Here is a 17,209-nt window from a genome sequence, read left to right as displayed (position 1 = left end):
TTTTTTCTTTTGTAAATATTGAAATAGTTTGAAAGTTAAGAAAGGAAAAGATCACTGGGGGGATAATGTTAGGTTGAAAGAATATTAAAGGGAAAGAAAAGTCACTAGTGGGGTAGTGTTAAAGGGGTGAGGGATTAGAATGATAGTTCAAGTTAATGAGATTTATAGTTAGAACAGAGTTGTTTAAAGTAGCTTACCTCTACCAACAACCCTAAAATTTGACCCCCCAGCATACTATCTCTGCTTCCCCCTACACCACTCTGCCATATATTTCTACTTCTCTCCCTTCCTATCCTTTCTCTGTTCTAACTATCACTATATCAGAATGTCAGCCTTTCTCACTGCCTTTCACCTCTTGAGATCTCTTACTCTCACTTCATTGTATAAAATATACATAGTTGTTATGTCCCAAACTGTCTGTTATTACCTGTATCATATATAATGTTGATTATATATTATTACTGTACTGTCTTTAAAATTTCTGTCTGTTCAAACAACTGTAAAGCTTTTTTTCTCCACACATAATTATTAATGTACTGTTTCTAATTTTACTGTTTATATAACTGTGGAGCTTTTCTCCCCGGGCCTCCACTGAAAATGGGTTTGTCAGGCCCAGTGGACTTTCCTGATAATCAAATGCAATAAATAAATAAATCAAAAAGAATTTCCTACTGGTTTTGATAGGTTGTCAAAAAAAGTTATTATATCTTCTGTTTTTTCTGGTAAACCAAAAATCCCAATGGTACATCTCTTCTGTCTATTTTCAGTGGCATCCAGTTTACTCTTGCAACCAAGTATTTTGTTTCAATAGAAAGTCTGTTTGCATTTCTTCATCTTCTTTAAGTCTTCTCTCGACATCTGTTATAGCAGTCTCAATGTCTGTAATTTTGGTCTATTGCTGGTGAATAATTATTTTCAGAATATTTGTTTGTTTAAGACTGTTTTATTTAAATTATCCATCTTTTTCTGAAATCCATCCCTTTTCAAATGCAGTTTCTGAAGCACAGACATTATTTTCTATTAAGTTTTTTTTAGTAAAGACTTTTGAGTGTAGCTTGAGTTGCTCATCTTTTCATGCGCAGTTAGTAAGATTCCACTATATTTTGACAGTAAAATGTTAAGAAATCCTCATAAGTACTAGAAGAAATCTTGAAGTAGTAACTTATTTTTCAAAATAACATGTTATTTCCATGTTTAAATAGTAATAAAACTACACAGCTCTGAAAAATGTCTACTTTCACTTAGAAATCCATGCTCCGCCCCTTCCTTTAATAAAATTTGAAATAACAGAATAGAAAATGTTGCTGTGATGTGTCTTCTTCCACTGCACACTGCAGGAAGTGGTTATTCATAAACCTTACTCATACTCCAATCACTGGGTTGATATGGAAAATTGAAACTGCTTTCAATGCATTCCTATAAGACTATCCAAAAACAAAATACATTTGCTGAGTTTCATACACAAGCAATATTGTTCCATTACTGTAAGGTGGCAGAAGGCAGCTTCTAATAGATAAGCTGAAAATGTGAAAATGTATGCCTTGACTTCAAATATGGATCTGAACAATTTCCAGACACTAATGCTCATTGTGAATAGTGTTAATTTGTGCCTCACTGACTCTGGGAAGTGCTATTTTTTGGCTTGTTGCTATTTCCATGTGGAACAGAAAAAAAAAGAAAGAAAAAAAACAAAACAAAAACAGCACCACTAAACTTCTGCTAATTACATACAAAACCAGATTGTGTACATATGCTGAACTCCGTGGAAATAAAAACTGGAAAGCAATCATGCAGTTTATGTTTTCTTTAAAAAATTAGCACTACTGCAGATTCAGAAGAAACAGATGATGATAACATTCAAGAACTGAAACAGCAAGAAAAGGAATGCAGGACTGAAAAAATGGATGAGAAAAATAATGACCATGGCTATGAACTTCTTGTCTGAGTATACTAACTTTTGTCACCATGGATTTTGCAATCGTGCTACAGGAAGGCTTAGAGTTACTTACTCAATTGTGTTTTTGTCCACTCTTCCTGTGACGTTAATGCCATAGAACCGCTGCATAGCAGCTACTGCAGACTGCATTGTCTGTGCAGAGAGTAACACTGACATCCGTGGGTCAGTTGGTGGAAGATAGCCATATTTCTGTAACCAAACCTGAAAACAACAAGACAACATGAAATGGGATATGGAAAAAAGCACAGCAGCATACATGATCTTAACTGTCTCTATTTCTTATGCTCCAGTGGCAATATTTCAACATCAGTCTGCAATCCCATTTAACACATGTATTAAATAAACATAATGTTAAAAAGTTACCATGTCAATTTTTGTAAATCATTTACAATATCATTTTTGTTGCCTTCAATGCAGCAACTGCACATAACTCGAGATTTTAAATATTCTAATAATCAGTTGTACTAGCTGATCAAAATAAAAGGAATTCATCATGAAAACATATTGTTTTGAATAGATGCTAACTTGTTTTCCCATGTTACAGTTTTTATGGAAAATATTTAATAACATTAAATCAATAAATTGATGTGTATACATATCAGTAAATTGATCTGTTAAAGTCAAACTACCAAATAATTTCCTGCATTTGGTTACTTGTCAAATATGCATTTGGGTATGACTTTACCAATACAGTACAGCAGTTGCTTTCTGCTTAATAAAATCACATTATTTAAGCTTATTGTCAAGTACAAAGCAAACAGTAGCAATTATGATCCCTTCAGAAGAATAACCAATGTTAGCCTGAAACATTTTCCTTGGAAATCTGGTGATCCTTCTAATATAAATGTTCTTAATGTTCATGACTGCAATGGTGTCAGAGTTACATATGAAGCAAGGAAAGAAAGTTGTGTACCTGAAAAGATAAATCCTTTTCTCAGATAAAAACTGCAGAAAAACATATTCATTAAGAGAGCAATTTGAAACATTTATCACTTTTCTGTGAGACAAAAGTCAGTGGATTTAAAGCTTTTTTTCTCCTTGCATCTATTTTAACAGCTCATAAGCATTCTGCTGATTCAAATTTTACAGCAAAAACAAATTTATGAACAGTGGTTTTATTTAAAAAGATTTTTCTCTCTGTGGTATTGCAACAATCTTGATTTGTTTATTGCTAAAACATAATACTTAAAATGATAGGTCAGTACGAACAAATCAATAATGCACTATTATCACCAGAAATCTCAAATTAAAGAACAACAAAGAACAGTCTCACTGTCTAATATAACTCTTTGGGAATATGATCTCCGAAAGTCATTTTATAAACAAAACCTGTACCTTCTATGGAATAAAAATATGTTTTGAAAAGTTATATCAGTAGCTCAAACAGGGGTGGGAGGAGTACGGTGTGGCAAAGGCTCCTGCAATACAGACACAGTTATATAAACTTTCATTTTAAATTCCTCACTGAAAATCCTTAATCAGGACTGCAAGTGTGGAAATATAAAAAAATCCACAATCCACAAACTCGACAGCACAAGTAGGCTGAAGTAGTGCAGGCAATAGAATGGAATGATAAACTAAAAAATCCCCTCTGTTACATCAATACAAATACTAAAGAGAGTAGATTGAGAGCAGGTTGTGGTTCTGGAAAGAGAGTGAACCTTAGACTCTATCTGTAAGTTGCAACATTTTTAATTTAAATCCCTTTAAATCTTTAAAATAAGTTATCGTATTTCATTCGAAGGAATACAAAGTTTACAGATATGCCCCTTCACCCTAATTTTCTAATAGAGGAGCAGTCTAAGGCCAAATCCTACTGCTACAGGGAAGATATAAACATTATCAAAGACTTATATACAAATTCCCGAAGCTAATCGTAAACCTATGCTATAACCTCACAATGGCTGGAGATATTCACCCGAATCCTGGCCCTTCCACTTTAGATAGCTCAACCTCTTATGATAACAACCCTAACAAATCACTATCTACAAAGAGGTCCCCCAACTCCCTCCTGGTTTGCCATCTAAACATTAGGAGCATAAATAATAAGGTACATAACTTACATGCCCTCCTATAAGTTCAATCCTCTGATATTCTGTGCCTAACTAAAACCTGGCTAAAACCATCAGCCTCGAATAACGAAGTCTTACCACCTGTGTATAATATACTTAGACTTGACTGCACAACTAGGAAGGGGGGGTAGCTGTACTCTTCAAATCCACACTAAATGTTACCTCAGACCACATTCAACCACCCCAAATCAATAAAGCTGAAATACTTTCCACCAAGTTCCAACTTAACAAAAACAAATGCATAAATATTGTCTGCTTGTACATTCCCCCAGGGAATAATACTAACACACTAGAGGACATCATCCACTGGTTATCTGGTAACTATCCACAAGAAACCATAGTACTAGGTGATTTTAACACTGACTGGAACACCTGCTCCTATCCATCTCCTACCACCCATGTAAACATGTATGGGTTCACATAGGTCATATCCACCCCCACCAGAATAGGTAAACTTAACCAAAAAGAAAGTATACTAGACTGGATACTAATCAACAGCCACCCCCAAATGTATACATCAGGGACCATCCCTGATGACCTCAGTGATCACTTTCTCACCTTTACTTGTAAACACAAAACCAATAATTCCAATCAGCCCACTTACTGAATACCAAGAAATAATAAAAACTTTAATTCCAACAAGTTTCAGGACGAACTTAAATCATGCAATTGGTCTGCCCTAAAACACTTGCCCCTAGATGAAGCGGTTTACCACTTTAACAATAAATTCCTCTCCATCCTCGATTCTCATGCTCCTGCTCGCTCCACTAAGATTGAAACAAAAGTTGCCCCATGGCTCTCTAAAGAAACCAAATCAAAAATCATAGTCAGGGATAAAGCATGGGCTGCATGGCGTGCTACAAAAGCCCCGCTAGATCAAATCAAATTTCGGCAAATAAGGAATGAGACAAAAAATCCATCTTACTAGATAAAAAAACTATTACTTCAATCTCCAGCAAGGAAACCAAAAAAACCCTCAGAAATTCTGGGCAGGCATAAACAAACTACTGCACCTAGGTCAAACCACCACTCCACCTCCCTCAGCCTCTACTGATAAACTACCAAGAGGATGTCGCTAACACCATTAATAGTTTCTTTACTGAGACTATCAAAGCCCTAGCTAGCCAGTTACCCTTGAACTCCACTAACACACAGGATACCATTCCCAGTACCCAGTCCTCCTTTAGCTTCCAACCAGTCTCTACATCTTTCATTCGTACTCTAATCAAAAAACTAAAACCTACTACCCTTGCCACTGACCTTCTCCCTGCTGAATATTTACAAAAAGCTACAGATTATATAGCATTCCCCATCTCCATTCTAATTAATCAGTCCATATCAGAAGCCACAGTCCCCGCTATCTGGAAAATATCTCGTGTCATACCTCTCCATAAAGGTGGTAGCTCTACTGAATTATCTAACGACAGACCCATAGCCATCTTGTCACCACTGGAAAAAATTATGGAAAAATGCATCCACAAACATCTTCTGTACTTCCTAACCCAGAACAACCTACTGCCTAAATCTCAGCATGGCTTTAGACCACATTATAGTACCACCACAGCCCTCCTCACCTTCTCTAATGCTATAAACCATAACAGGAACAATAACAAACTATCTTCGGCCCATTTTTTGGATCTCTCTAAGGCTTTTGATATGGTTAACTGCCATCTACTCATCCACACCCTGACAAAAATGTCTCTAGGTTATCATTCCCTTCAATGGTTTCAATCCTATCTCCACAATAGACAACAAGCTGTACTATGGCAAAACAATCTATTCAACCTCCTACCCAACACCCTAGGTGTCCACCAGGGGTCTATTCTGGGACCACTGCTCTTTTCCATTTTTATTAATGACCTCCACACTGTCATCCCAAATGCTAACTGCATTCAATATGTGGACGACACCACATTGAACTGCACTGGTACCTTCTAGACTAAGCTGCAGTTAATTACTCAGTGTACTTTAAACTTAGTTGAAAATTGGCTTGCTGACCGCTGTCTGATTCTAAATCCCAACAAAACAAAGCTACTACTTTTCTCCCCCACCCAAAGATCCCCAGTGTCATCTTTCTCCATTAAGTCTAACAATGGTACCATAATTTCCCCAGATGCTCACACAAAACTCCTTGGGGTTATTGTAGACAACAATCTCAAATTTGATGCTCACATTAACAAAACTATCAAATCTGTTAATAAAAAACTGGGCGCACTATGTAGGATAAAACCATTCCTAACCCCACCTGCTAGGACTGCCATCGCCCGCTCCCATCTGCTCTCCACCTTCTTCTATGCTTCCCCTTTACTTGCCAACTTTAATAAAACTGAGCTTGACAGACTCTCTGGCTGCTACAATAACATAGTTAGATTTTCCACTGGCCTTCCCTATAGAACACATCACTGCATAAACCTAAAAAATCTTGGATGGCTAGAGCTAACCAGGCAGATTCAGTATAACCAACTTATTGTGGCTCACAAAATAAAAAAACAGCCTGAAAATACACCTGCTTTGAAAAACATCATCTATCCCCACGCCAACCTCTGACCACTTCGCTCATCTAATAGACTGGTAGTACAAACCATCAAATCCAACAATTCAGCTGGGGTCTCCATGTTTGCCAACTCTATAGGCAAAACTTGGAACTCACTACCTGCTAACATTACACTAGACACTACCCTATCTAATTTAAGAAAACTCTCAAACAGTATTTCAAGACTCAGGGCTATGTCCTTGCTCCAAGCCTGACTAAATATTTGGTATCACTGGTGTACCAGTATTATTTTGTTAATTTAAATCTACTGTGTTGTAATTAGTAAGCCAGACGAGACCCATGTTAGATTGTATAACTTAGACTCCTCAACACAGGCTGGAAATTGTGTTTAAATTGTATTATGTTAAATTTGCTTGTGTTACTTCCTTTGAAGCTTTTCTCCCTGGGCCTCTGCTGGAAATGGACATGTATCCAGTCGGACTATCCTGGTCAACAAATCTAAAATAAAAATAAATAAATAAATAGATATAAAACAGATTAACTTAATATCATAGTTATTGACTGCACTTTTTATGATCACTGCTGTTGTTAGGTTTCTACCTGTTACTGACTACAGCATTGTTTTGTCATTTAAAGCTACTGCCCTACAGTACTATACTAGAGAGTAATGGATTACTAGTCTGTTACATGTTTACTGCTTGTGCTGGCTGCTCTACTGATACTGCATTGTAACTATTTGCTTTACAGTTACTGCTCTTGGAGCGATTCATTTAGACACTCTGTAGCTATTGCACTATGATTACTACACCAGGATCCATTGGGCTAGATTAAATATGGTGCACCTAGTTATGTACAGAACAAATCAGCATATCAGGTAAAACTACCTGGTTTAAATTGATCTCTTGTCACTCATTACCTTATTACTCTGGCATATTGCTGCTATTTTTAAATTTGCTTCTTTTTTGCAATTTTGAATAATACAGTACACATGCAATATTCTTGTATCCTTTTAGTCATATACCATAATATCTCCTTTTCTATTCTAATCCAAACTACACTTGTCTTATACCAAGAGAAGGTTACTAAGTTAACCTGTTGTTTACTCATAACCCTTCAATAGCACTAACATTTATGGAATCTCAGTCAACTCTTGGCGCCTTCTGTACTAGCCTGATAGTGTAGCAACTACCACATGTTTACCAAAAACTATGTTGATACCTCATAATGATGAACTATGTGAGAGCTGTAAGTATTTATTGAGCCTGGAGGCTTTCTCACCTCAGGACACATTCACTAAGTGCACGGACACACACACACACACACACACACACACACACACACACACACACACACACACACACACACACACACACACACACACACACACACACACACACACCTCCAGCACAGAACACTTCCCTTATGTCAACTAAGGATGTGGATATTAAGAAAACACTGCCTTTAGGCTCCCAGAATAAAGACTAACAAACCTCTGCCATCATTTCACAGAGCAATATACCCACCTTCACTGTGAATGCCCATAACCAGTACAAATATCTCTCAGAATAACGCATGAACACACTATCATTTCTTAAGGCCTACTCAGACTGCATTCACTCCTGGTAATTTGTTTGTTTGTGTCTTTCGGCTTTTCCCAGTTAGGGGTCGCCACAGCGGAACTCCAGTCCGCTAATGATTGGCAGTAGAGGTTTTACATGCCACACAGAAGACGCTCCAACTGAGAATCGAACGGGCAACGTCTAACTGTGAGGCAACCGCAGCACCACCATATATTTTAATAAAAGGTAACTCTGTTGTCAGCATACAGACACCATCCTCACAAGGCTGGATTAGAATAGGAGATACTTAGCTGTTTTCCTACAGCCAGGCTCCAAAACACAACAAAAGCTCTTAAGACACCCCTCATTCTGACAAATATAATTACAATCTGATAGTTGTCAAAGTGGAATTGAATGACGGTAATTGCTCTACCCAGATGGAAATGCAGAAGGATAAGATTAATCTTTCTGTGTATGTGTTCAAGGCAGGGCAAATACTGGTTTTGAGTGGTATTTTGCCATCAGCCAAAATTATTCCAAGATTCAAGGAAACCATAATTGAGTTGGCTATAATACTGCTGTCATTCTAGTGAGATCCAGTATTCATCAAGTGTAGCCAAAATCTCTGGCAAGCCTTCCTGCTTTACCATAAATGGTCTGCACTTTCCTTTTCTCATGATTTTCGCATTCTGGCAAAAAAATTTCCTGCCTCCATAGTGCTTTTGTGGGCTGATTCCTTCTGATAGACATTCCAATGCAGAAAATGCCATTTCAGAACACAATAAAGTGACATAGCTATATTTAACACCATGAGTCTTAATAAAAAACAACTGAACTTGAGACTCTCTTGCAAATTGAACATGTTCGTGTATGTATAGTTATGGGTCTAGGTTTAGTCATTGAATGGAGTGGTCATCAAACGGCCAATCATCAAATGCAAATCAGCAAATGTTCATTTCATTGAACCTATGAGACAGGGAAAGTAACTTGTTGGCCAACACTTCCCCTTCTCACACACGGCAGTATTTCATACTCCTTTCCCCACTGTACTGTGGTCTTGGAGTTAGTATATATAGTTAGGGGGTGTGTGAGACAGGGAAGTGTTGGCCCACTAGTTACTTTCTCTGTCTCACAGGTTACATGAAGTGAACGTTTGATGAATGAACATTCGCTGATTTGCATTCAGTGATTAGCTATTCAATGTTTAGTCCATTACAGAGATGGGTTTAGTGCCCATCATGCCTTCATACATCCTGACAGCTGTGGTGGAGTATCAGTACTCATAAAGGTTACTCTTAACTCACGACTGATTCCTCAGGATATCAAATTTGAACTCACAGATGTCTAAATCATCATAAACAAAATTAATTACTATTTTATAGCTAACCATAGGATATCTTGTATGTTACATTCTGAGTATGATACTACTTAACACCTTAGCTGGAATCCCCACTAAACCCAATATGTCTAGGACTTCAAATAACTATCAATAAACTGGCTAACATGTTCAGACAACGGCCTGCTTCTCTGATATAAATGATAACTTCCTAGTAGAGAATAGTTAATCATCCCACTAGGGGTCCGAATACCACATGTATGATCTTCTCTCCTTAAATTAGACCATAAATTGGTTACCCTTTCCTTTAGAACTGGTGGTACTTCCCTACAAATACCTCTGTATTTAGGGACTTCTCAAAAGTAAAGCTTCATTTTTGTAAGGGGAGACATTTGCCCTTGCAGTCTCTTGATCACCAGCCCCCTCCAAGCCAACTGGCCCATTCAATCCCCATCACCGGGAGATGCTATCATTTAGGCAGCCCTCAAAGGTGTTTTGTTTTTTTTCCTGGTTATAGTTTTGTCTTCTTCATGGTTGCACCTGGATAAGCAGGTGGGACGAGGGTCATGCAATGGGATGACTGTACTGGGCGTCCTTCAGTTTCAAAAGGGATGGTGCGAGCTAACACCTCTGAAGCACGGAAAGTGATTTTCCTAGTTTTCCTAGTTTCCAGCAAGGAAACTATTCTTCCCTGGGAGAATCTTTGCAAATCCAACCCACCACTTTGTTTGGGAAAAGCCAGCAGGCCATACTGCTTCACTCCTAGCTCTTCCTGCATATTTTCTCAAGTGTCGCTAATTGAACCCTAGATGTCGGGCTCGATTTTTCTGCACCACAGTGCTAGATATTAAGCATCCTCAGTTACTTCATGACATAAATAAATTTCACTGTACTCTTCCTGTAGTCATTTCCATTCTAAAGCTGTTTCCTATGCCTCTGATTTCTACTCCCACTTAAATAGTTGATTTGCAAAGGCAGTCCCTATACATACCAAATATAATGAGAAATTTAAAAGCAAACTCTTTGTGGAGTAGCTACAAAACAAATTATCAAACAAGAGAAAGAAATTACTTAGCATTTATAAGACCTTTCATGCTACTTGAATTAAGAGACTACTTAAAGAAAGTAGTGAAGAGCTTAAAGGGACCATTAGGGTGCTCAGAGATGCACATGAAACTTACAATAGCCAACAAAACTAAAAGCAGTTGCAGATCAGAAAGTTAAGGGCTAACACCCAATAATGTCTGGAGCTGGACCATAACAATACTGCTCACTCTGACCCAAAGGAAATAGCTAAATTCCTAGCTGGCAAAGTTAAAACAGATTTTACTCCACACACATCTAAATCTATTCCATGGATTCTGAGCACAAACGATATCTAAGACATTTCACCTGCTCTCATAACCTGGTAGAGCAGCTGCAGGTAGAAGTGTTCTGGTTGCACAAGTAGAATGTGGCTTATCCCTAATACGCTAAAAACAACATTGGCAGCTTACATACTCTTTCTAATAAAGTCGGTCACTTCATCACCATGTCCATTCAGTGTGGGTCTGAATTGAGAGATAATAAAATCAGCAGGCAAAGAAGAATAGTACTGCTAGAACTAAATTCATCCTCAGGACTTGGTGAGTACCTTCATGAGGCGGACCCTGTTGTAGCAAAATCTCACCAAAACGACACTGATATATATAGACAGCATTTCATACAGCTTCTATTATGGACAGAAGTAAAAAGGACAGCTCCATGCACAAGTCCCAGGATAAAAAACTGCCCTATCCTTGTAGGCGCACTGGTGCCTGGAATGGAAAAAATGACAGAGTAGAGTCCTCAAAACACAAAAACATTCCTACAATGGGGTTAGGCCAGGCTCAGGGGGAGTATGACCCCCTGTTGTAGAAGAAAGTAGTAGTCCATAAAAACCACAAATGTTGACAGGCCAGGATAAGAAAGAAATTATGTATTATTACTGTTATGCAGGAAACACAGAATTTCAAGGCAGAAGATATACAAAAAGATTACGAAATAAATTAGAGGAAAGAAAAATATTTGCAGAAGAGAAACTGTCAAAAGCTTCAAATGCAAATGTGTGTTCATTAACACAGATTCATGAAAAACATTATCTACACCAAGAATTCTTGGGCCGTTTGGAAAAAGTAGCGACTGAGGAAGTGTGAAAATATAATGAACAAAATCTAGATTTTTTTCAAAATTATAAAAAAAGAAATATAGACATAGAAAAGAAAGAGAGATCTGATATGGTGCAATATTCATGCAAAGGAAAAAGTCAAATTAATCAATACAAAAAAAGCAATTGCAAACATATTCAAAGAGAAATACAGGTAAAGGCCCCATATATGGAACATTTCATAATACAAAAATAAGATCACAAAGGGGGAATGTACAACAGAAGATTAGGAAGGTAGAAGTTAAAAAAAAATAGAAGCTGAATTCACTAAATACCTGGGAAGTGAAGTATTTAGTGACGAAAGTCTAACACAGGTTATATCTATTAAGCAAATCGCCTCAGAGAAACATTCTATTGTAATTGTCTTGCCTTCATACAAGTAAATTATGATAAAACTGGGTTTTTGTAACCACTTACCCCAAAAACTATATTCAGCTCAATGACATATTTCTTTTTATACATCTTGAAATAGTTTTGCTATAATCCTGATTGTTGATACTGTATAACACTGTATTGCTACTTAATGCCTTGTAATAATCCTGTAACATTGCTGTTTAATGCTAATTTATAATGGAAATTGTATAATATGTTGGAGCTTTTCTCCCCAGGCCTCCACTGAAAAAGGCTCTTCAGTTCAGTCGGACAATCCTGGTCAACAAATGTAAAATAAATAATAAATAAATAAATGTCACAGCATGATGGAAAACTGATTCCCCCAAGTAAGGAGAAACAAGAGGAATGGGAGACATCTGAAGAAGAAATATGGACATGGGGCAATATTTATGCAAAGGAGAAAGCAAAACTAATCAGTAGAAAAAAGCAGCACCAAAGATATTTGAAGAGAAGAGGCACCCAGATAAGGAAAAAATTCCAATATAAAAAATAAAACAAAGGTCGGAAGTAGAAAAGACATCTAGTAATGGAGAAATTAAAAAACAGAAACTGAAGTTAAGGATTACCTGTGAAATGAAGGACTTAGTGTAGAAAATCTAACTCTGATAATGCCACAGCATGATAGAAGAATGAGTCCCCAAATTAAGGAGAAACCAGAGGATTGGGAAGCATCTGATCAGTTAATACATGAAAATATTATAGAGTCTTCAGTAGGAAACCAGTACAAGTATTCAATTGGAGTTGTACAACAAGGGAAGGAACAGGAAACTCGGGCAACTCTGGTGCAGTCAGTGTTATGGAGTGATAGGCCAGTGAGTTCTCATATGAAAGAGCAATGGATAACACAGGGTGAGGCTGAAGACAATATGGCACAGGAAGATGTTCTGCATCTTTCTGTAGAATGCCTGCAGGAAATGGAGAGCAAAGAGTTAAGAAGAAAATGATCTAAGGGAAGGCTTGCTTGATTTAACAGAGACTGAGAGACATATTAAGATCAGTGAAAGAAATATATTACAGAAAGTCAATAAGACCCAAAATGTTAGATGTTTGATAAAAGAAATGGACACAGTAATCGAGACTGTTCATAGAAATTCATGCGATATAACAGAAGTAAATAGGACATATTACTGTGAAAGAGAAGGGGGGGGGAATGAAATGTCATTATGGAAGTATCAAATAGAGAAAACTATAAAGCAACTGAGACAAGAAGTGTCACTGTTAGAAGAGTACAGACAAGGAAAAAGATAGATATACTCAGAAAGATAGACGTGATAAAAGCAATCCATAGTATCAGGACACACCAGGATATATCATATACTACTGCAAATACTAAAGTAAAGATACCAGATAGGCAGAAAATCTTAGAAGATATGCAGATATACACATAGGAAGCATACAAAATAAGCAATTTACCAATGAACAAAAAAAGTTTATAGATAATTGGGAAACAAGGCAAAGGGAAAAGAAACACCACCAAAAAAAAAAGAAGAACTAGACACATTTTGGAAAAATATCTATGAAAATTCTATGGAACATAACAAAGCTGCTGAATGGATAGAAGAAGTAAAAGAAAGAATAAGAAGTTCTAATGTACAGCATATAAAATTGGATGAAGTAATGGCCAGAGAAATTGAAACAAAATTAAGAAAAGCTCTTAACTGGAAATCCCCAGGCCCAAATGCAGTATCTAACTTCTGGCTAAAAGTATTTACATCTTTACATGAAGATTTAGTCATGAGCATGAACTGTTTATATGCACACCCCAAACAGATGCCAGCTTGGTACACATGAGGACACATTATACTCTTGTTTAAGAGTGAACCCACAAGATATCCCAAAAACAATTGACAAATAACTTAGCTGCCGAGAGTGTATAAGTTATATACTGAAATTGATGCCAACAGAGTTTATAGTCATTTAGAAGAAAACTCAATCATGACAATGGAACAAGATTAAGAAAAGAAAGTCATATGGAACAAAGGATTATTTACTGTTAAGTAAAGTCATAAGGGAGAACTTGTAAAAAAGAGAAGAATCTAAGTATGGCATGGATAGACTACAAAAAAAGCATTTGACAGCATCCTACACTTATGGATAAAAGAGTGATTAAAATGTAGAAGATATACCCAGCATTGATCAAATCCATTGCAGTGACCATGAAACAGTGGCAAACCACTTTGCAGCTAAGCCATGATAAAGGACAACTTATCATCTCAGGCATAAAAATTAAAAGGGGGATATTCCAAGGTGACTCTCTCACTGCTGCTCTTTTGTCTTGCCCTTAACCCATTAAAGTGTTTACTTAACAGATTAGGTCATGGTTATAGTTTGGCTCCAGAAAACAACAAAGTGTAAAGACTTCTCATCTTCTTTAGGAGGATGGCATAAAACTGTATAGTTCATCAGGTGAGGAACTGAAAGAACAACTGCAAGCAGTCAAAACTTTCACAGATGATTTAAGAATGTCATTTGCTCTTGATAAATGTGTAAAACATTTAAAGCAGGAAAGCTGCGGCACCAGGAAAATAGTCTTGGGACAGGAATGTGATATAAAGGAACTTGAGCAGGAAGGAGTGCATAAATATATGGAGATTGATCAAAGTGCAACAATAAAACATGAACACGTGAATGAAACTTAGGAATATTTTAAAAGACTAACATTAATATTGAAAACAGCACTCACATCAAGAACAACGTTCAAGCTATAAACCAATGTGTTTTCCTGTTCTAACTTACAGTTTTCAGGTGATTGACTGGCCCCAAAATTTATTGGATCAGTTGGACAGGAAAACAAGAAAAATGCTTCATACTTATTAAATGATTTATAAAAATCAGTGTATATCAAGATGATATATTCCCTGTTCTGAAGGAGGTATGAGCCTCCTTGAAATTGATTACATGTATAGATCAGCAATCCTAGGACTGTAAACATATTTACTGACCTCACAAGATCCAAACATAGTGAAAGTTTTAAAACATGAGGAAAATAAATCTAAGATGACTTCCCTGCTTAGTATAGCAAAAGCATATCGGTGTCAAGTGGGACTGGAAATCAAACCAGAAGAAGACAAACATCAGGCAGTAACTGCATGTGCTAAAAAAACAAAAGAAAGAATATGAGGTGAAGGATCAAATGAGAAGCCAAGAACTATGGAAAAGGTGTAAATATAGTTGTAAGTACAGAAAACTCCTTTAAAAACCTGATGTCCATCAGGATCTAATGCAGGAATGGTTAAGGAGAGGTGAATTTAAAGAAAAAAGGTTAATATTGGCAGCTCAGGACAGTGGACAACATACATGTTGGTTTAAAAGTGCATCAGACATGTTGGAAACATAAACAAATGCAGGTTTTGTAAAACAGAATTGGAAATAGTCGCACATCTTGTTGTTTGGTGAGATACACTAATGGCAAAAGGCTGATATACTGAAAGGCATAGTAATGTGGCAAGACTGTTGCATTGGGGATTGTGCAAACATTATAATATTGCAGCTGCTGAGAAACATTGGAAACTTCAGCCAAAAAGAATTATAGAAAATGATGAAGTTTATTTCACACAGGATCACCCATTACCAACAGTTCAAAAAATAGATGCATGAAAACCAGATATAACAGTCCATGAAAATAAGACAAAAGTAGCACTGATCATTGAAATTACACACCCAATGACTGCACACCCAGTGTTTACAGTGTCTTATCAACAGAGAGTCAGAAAGTAAAACATACGAGGTTTACAGGTGGAAATGAAGGCAGTGTGGAAGAAGGATACCAAGACAGTTCCATTATGGTAGTAGGAGCAATGGGTCTCAAAAAAGAATTTACAGCCATATTTAGATATGTTACTGATACATGTAATGCCATATGAATTGCAGAAGGAGTCAATTTTGGGCACATTGCGGGTTCTGCAAAGAACACTTATGGCTAAAATCAAAGACTGAAATAATACTAATTTCATAAACTTTAATCGTACTTTGGCCTAGGAATGGGGTCCATTCCTGTCATGGTATTAGAAACCCAAAAGACTTGGAGAAATTAAACCGTGTGAACATCACTGCAATACCTTGGAAAGAAAACCTGGATATTCATTCAAGTCAGAGCCGACCCACTCCTTGGCCCCCTTCACTCCTCCACAAGACAGACCACCCACCCTATGTATGAGACTAACTACATCCAACCCACTCCTTGTCTCCCTTCACTTCGAACTCCTCCACAAGACAGACCACCCACCCTATGTATGAGACTAACTACATCCAACCCACTCCTTGGCTCCCTTCACTTCAAACACCTCCACAAGACAGACCACCCACCCTATCTATGAGACTAACTACATCCAACCCACTCCTTGGCTCCCTTCACTTCAAACTCCTCCACAAGACAGACCACCCACCCTATGTATGAGACTAACTACATCCAACCCACTCCTTGGCTCCCTTCACTTCAAACTCCTCCACAAGACAGACCACCCACCCTATGTATGAGACTAACTACATCCAACCCACTCCTTGTCTCCCTTCACTTCGAACTCCTCCACAAAACAGACCACCCACCCTATGTATGAGACTAACTACATCCAACCCACTCCTTGGCTCCCTTCACTTCAAACACCTCCACAAGACAGACCACCCACCCTATGTATGAGACTAACTACATCCAACCCACTCCTTGGCTCCATTCACTTCAAACACCTCCACAAGACAGACCACCCACCCTATGTATGAGACTAACTACATCCAACCCACTCCTTGGCTCCCTTCACTTCAAACTCCTCCACAAGACAGACCACCCACCCTATGTATGAGACTAACTACATCCAACCCACTCCTTGGCTCCCTTCACTTCAAACTCCTCCACAAGACAGACCACCCACCCTATGTATGAGACTAACTACATCCAACCCACTCCTTGGCTCCCTTCACTTCAAACACCTCCACAAGACAGACCACCCACCCTATGTATGAGACTAACTACATCCAACCCACTCCTTGGCTCCCTTCACTTCAAACTCCTCCACAAGACAGACCACCCACCCTATGTATGAGATTAACTACATCCAACCCACTCTATAACCATAGAAGCTGGCCCACTAATGATCCTATTCTCATAACTGCATCCACTAAACAGCATTCCACAAACCACAGCATCGCTGTTCTTGCCCCCAAAGTGCTGCAATCAATGCTAGTTGGTTTTACTGACATCACAGATTGCAAACAGTTCA

The 17,209-nt window shown here is 37.6% G+C and overlaps 1 protein-coding gene across 2 annotated transcripts in view; it reads right to left on the bottom strand.

Moving 5' to 3' along the window:
• MMP16 (matrix metallopeptidase 16) overlaps positions 1-17,209 on the bottom strand; it is a 1,817,877-nt gene that overhangs the window by 1,198,050 nt on the left and 602,618 nt on the right. For both annotated transcript variants that reach the window (XM_044065394.1, XM_044065395.1), the window contains exon 2: positions 2,010-2,158. In XM_044065394.1, the coding sequence (XP_043921329.1) occupies positions 2,010-2,158 (149 nt within the window). The remainder of the gene's footprint in view (positions 1-2,009; positions 2,159-17,209) is intronic.

Source organism: Protopterus annectens, chromosome 3.part0 (genome assembly GCF_019279795.1).
Source record: "Protopterus annectens isolate FY-2018-M chromosome 3.part0, PAN1.0, whole genome shotgun sequence".
In the NCBI taxonomy this organism is placed as follows: Eukaryota; Metazoa; Chordata; order Ceratodontiformes; family Protopteridae; genus Protopterus; species Protopterus annectens.
Note: the sequence above shows the minus strand (reverse complement) of the source record. Positions and strands in the feature narration are given on the sequence as shown.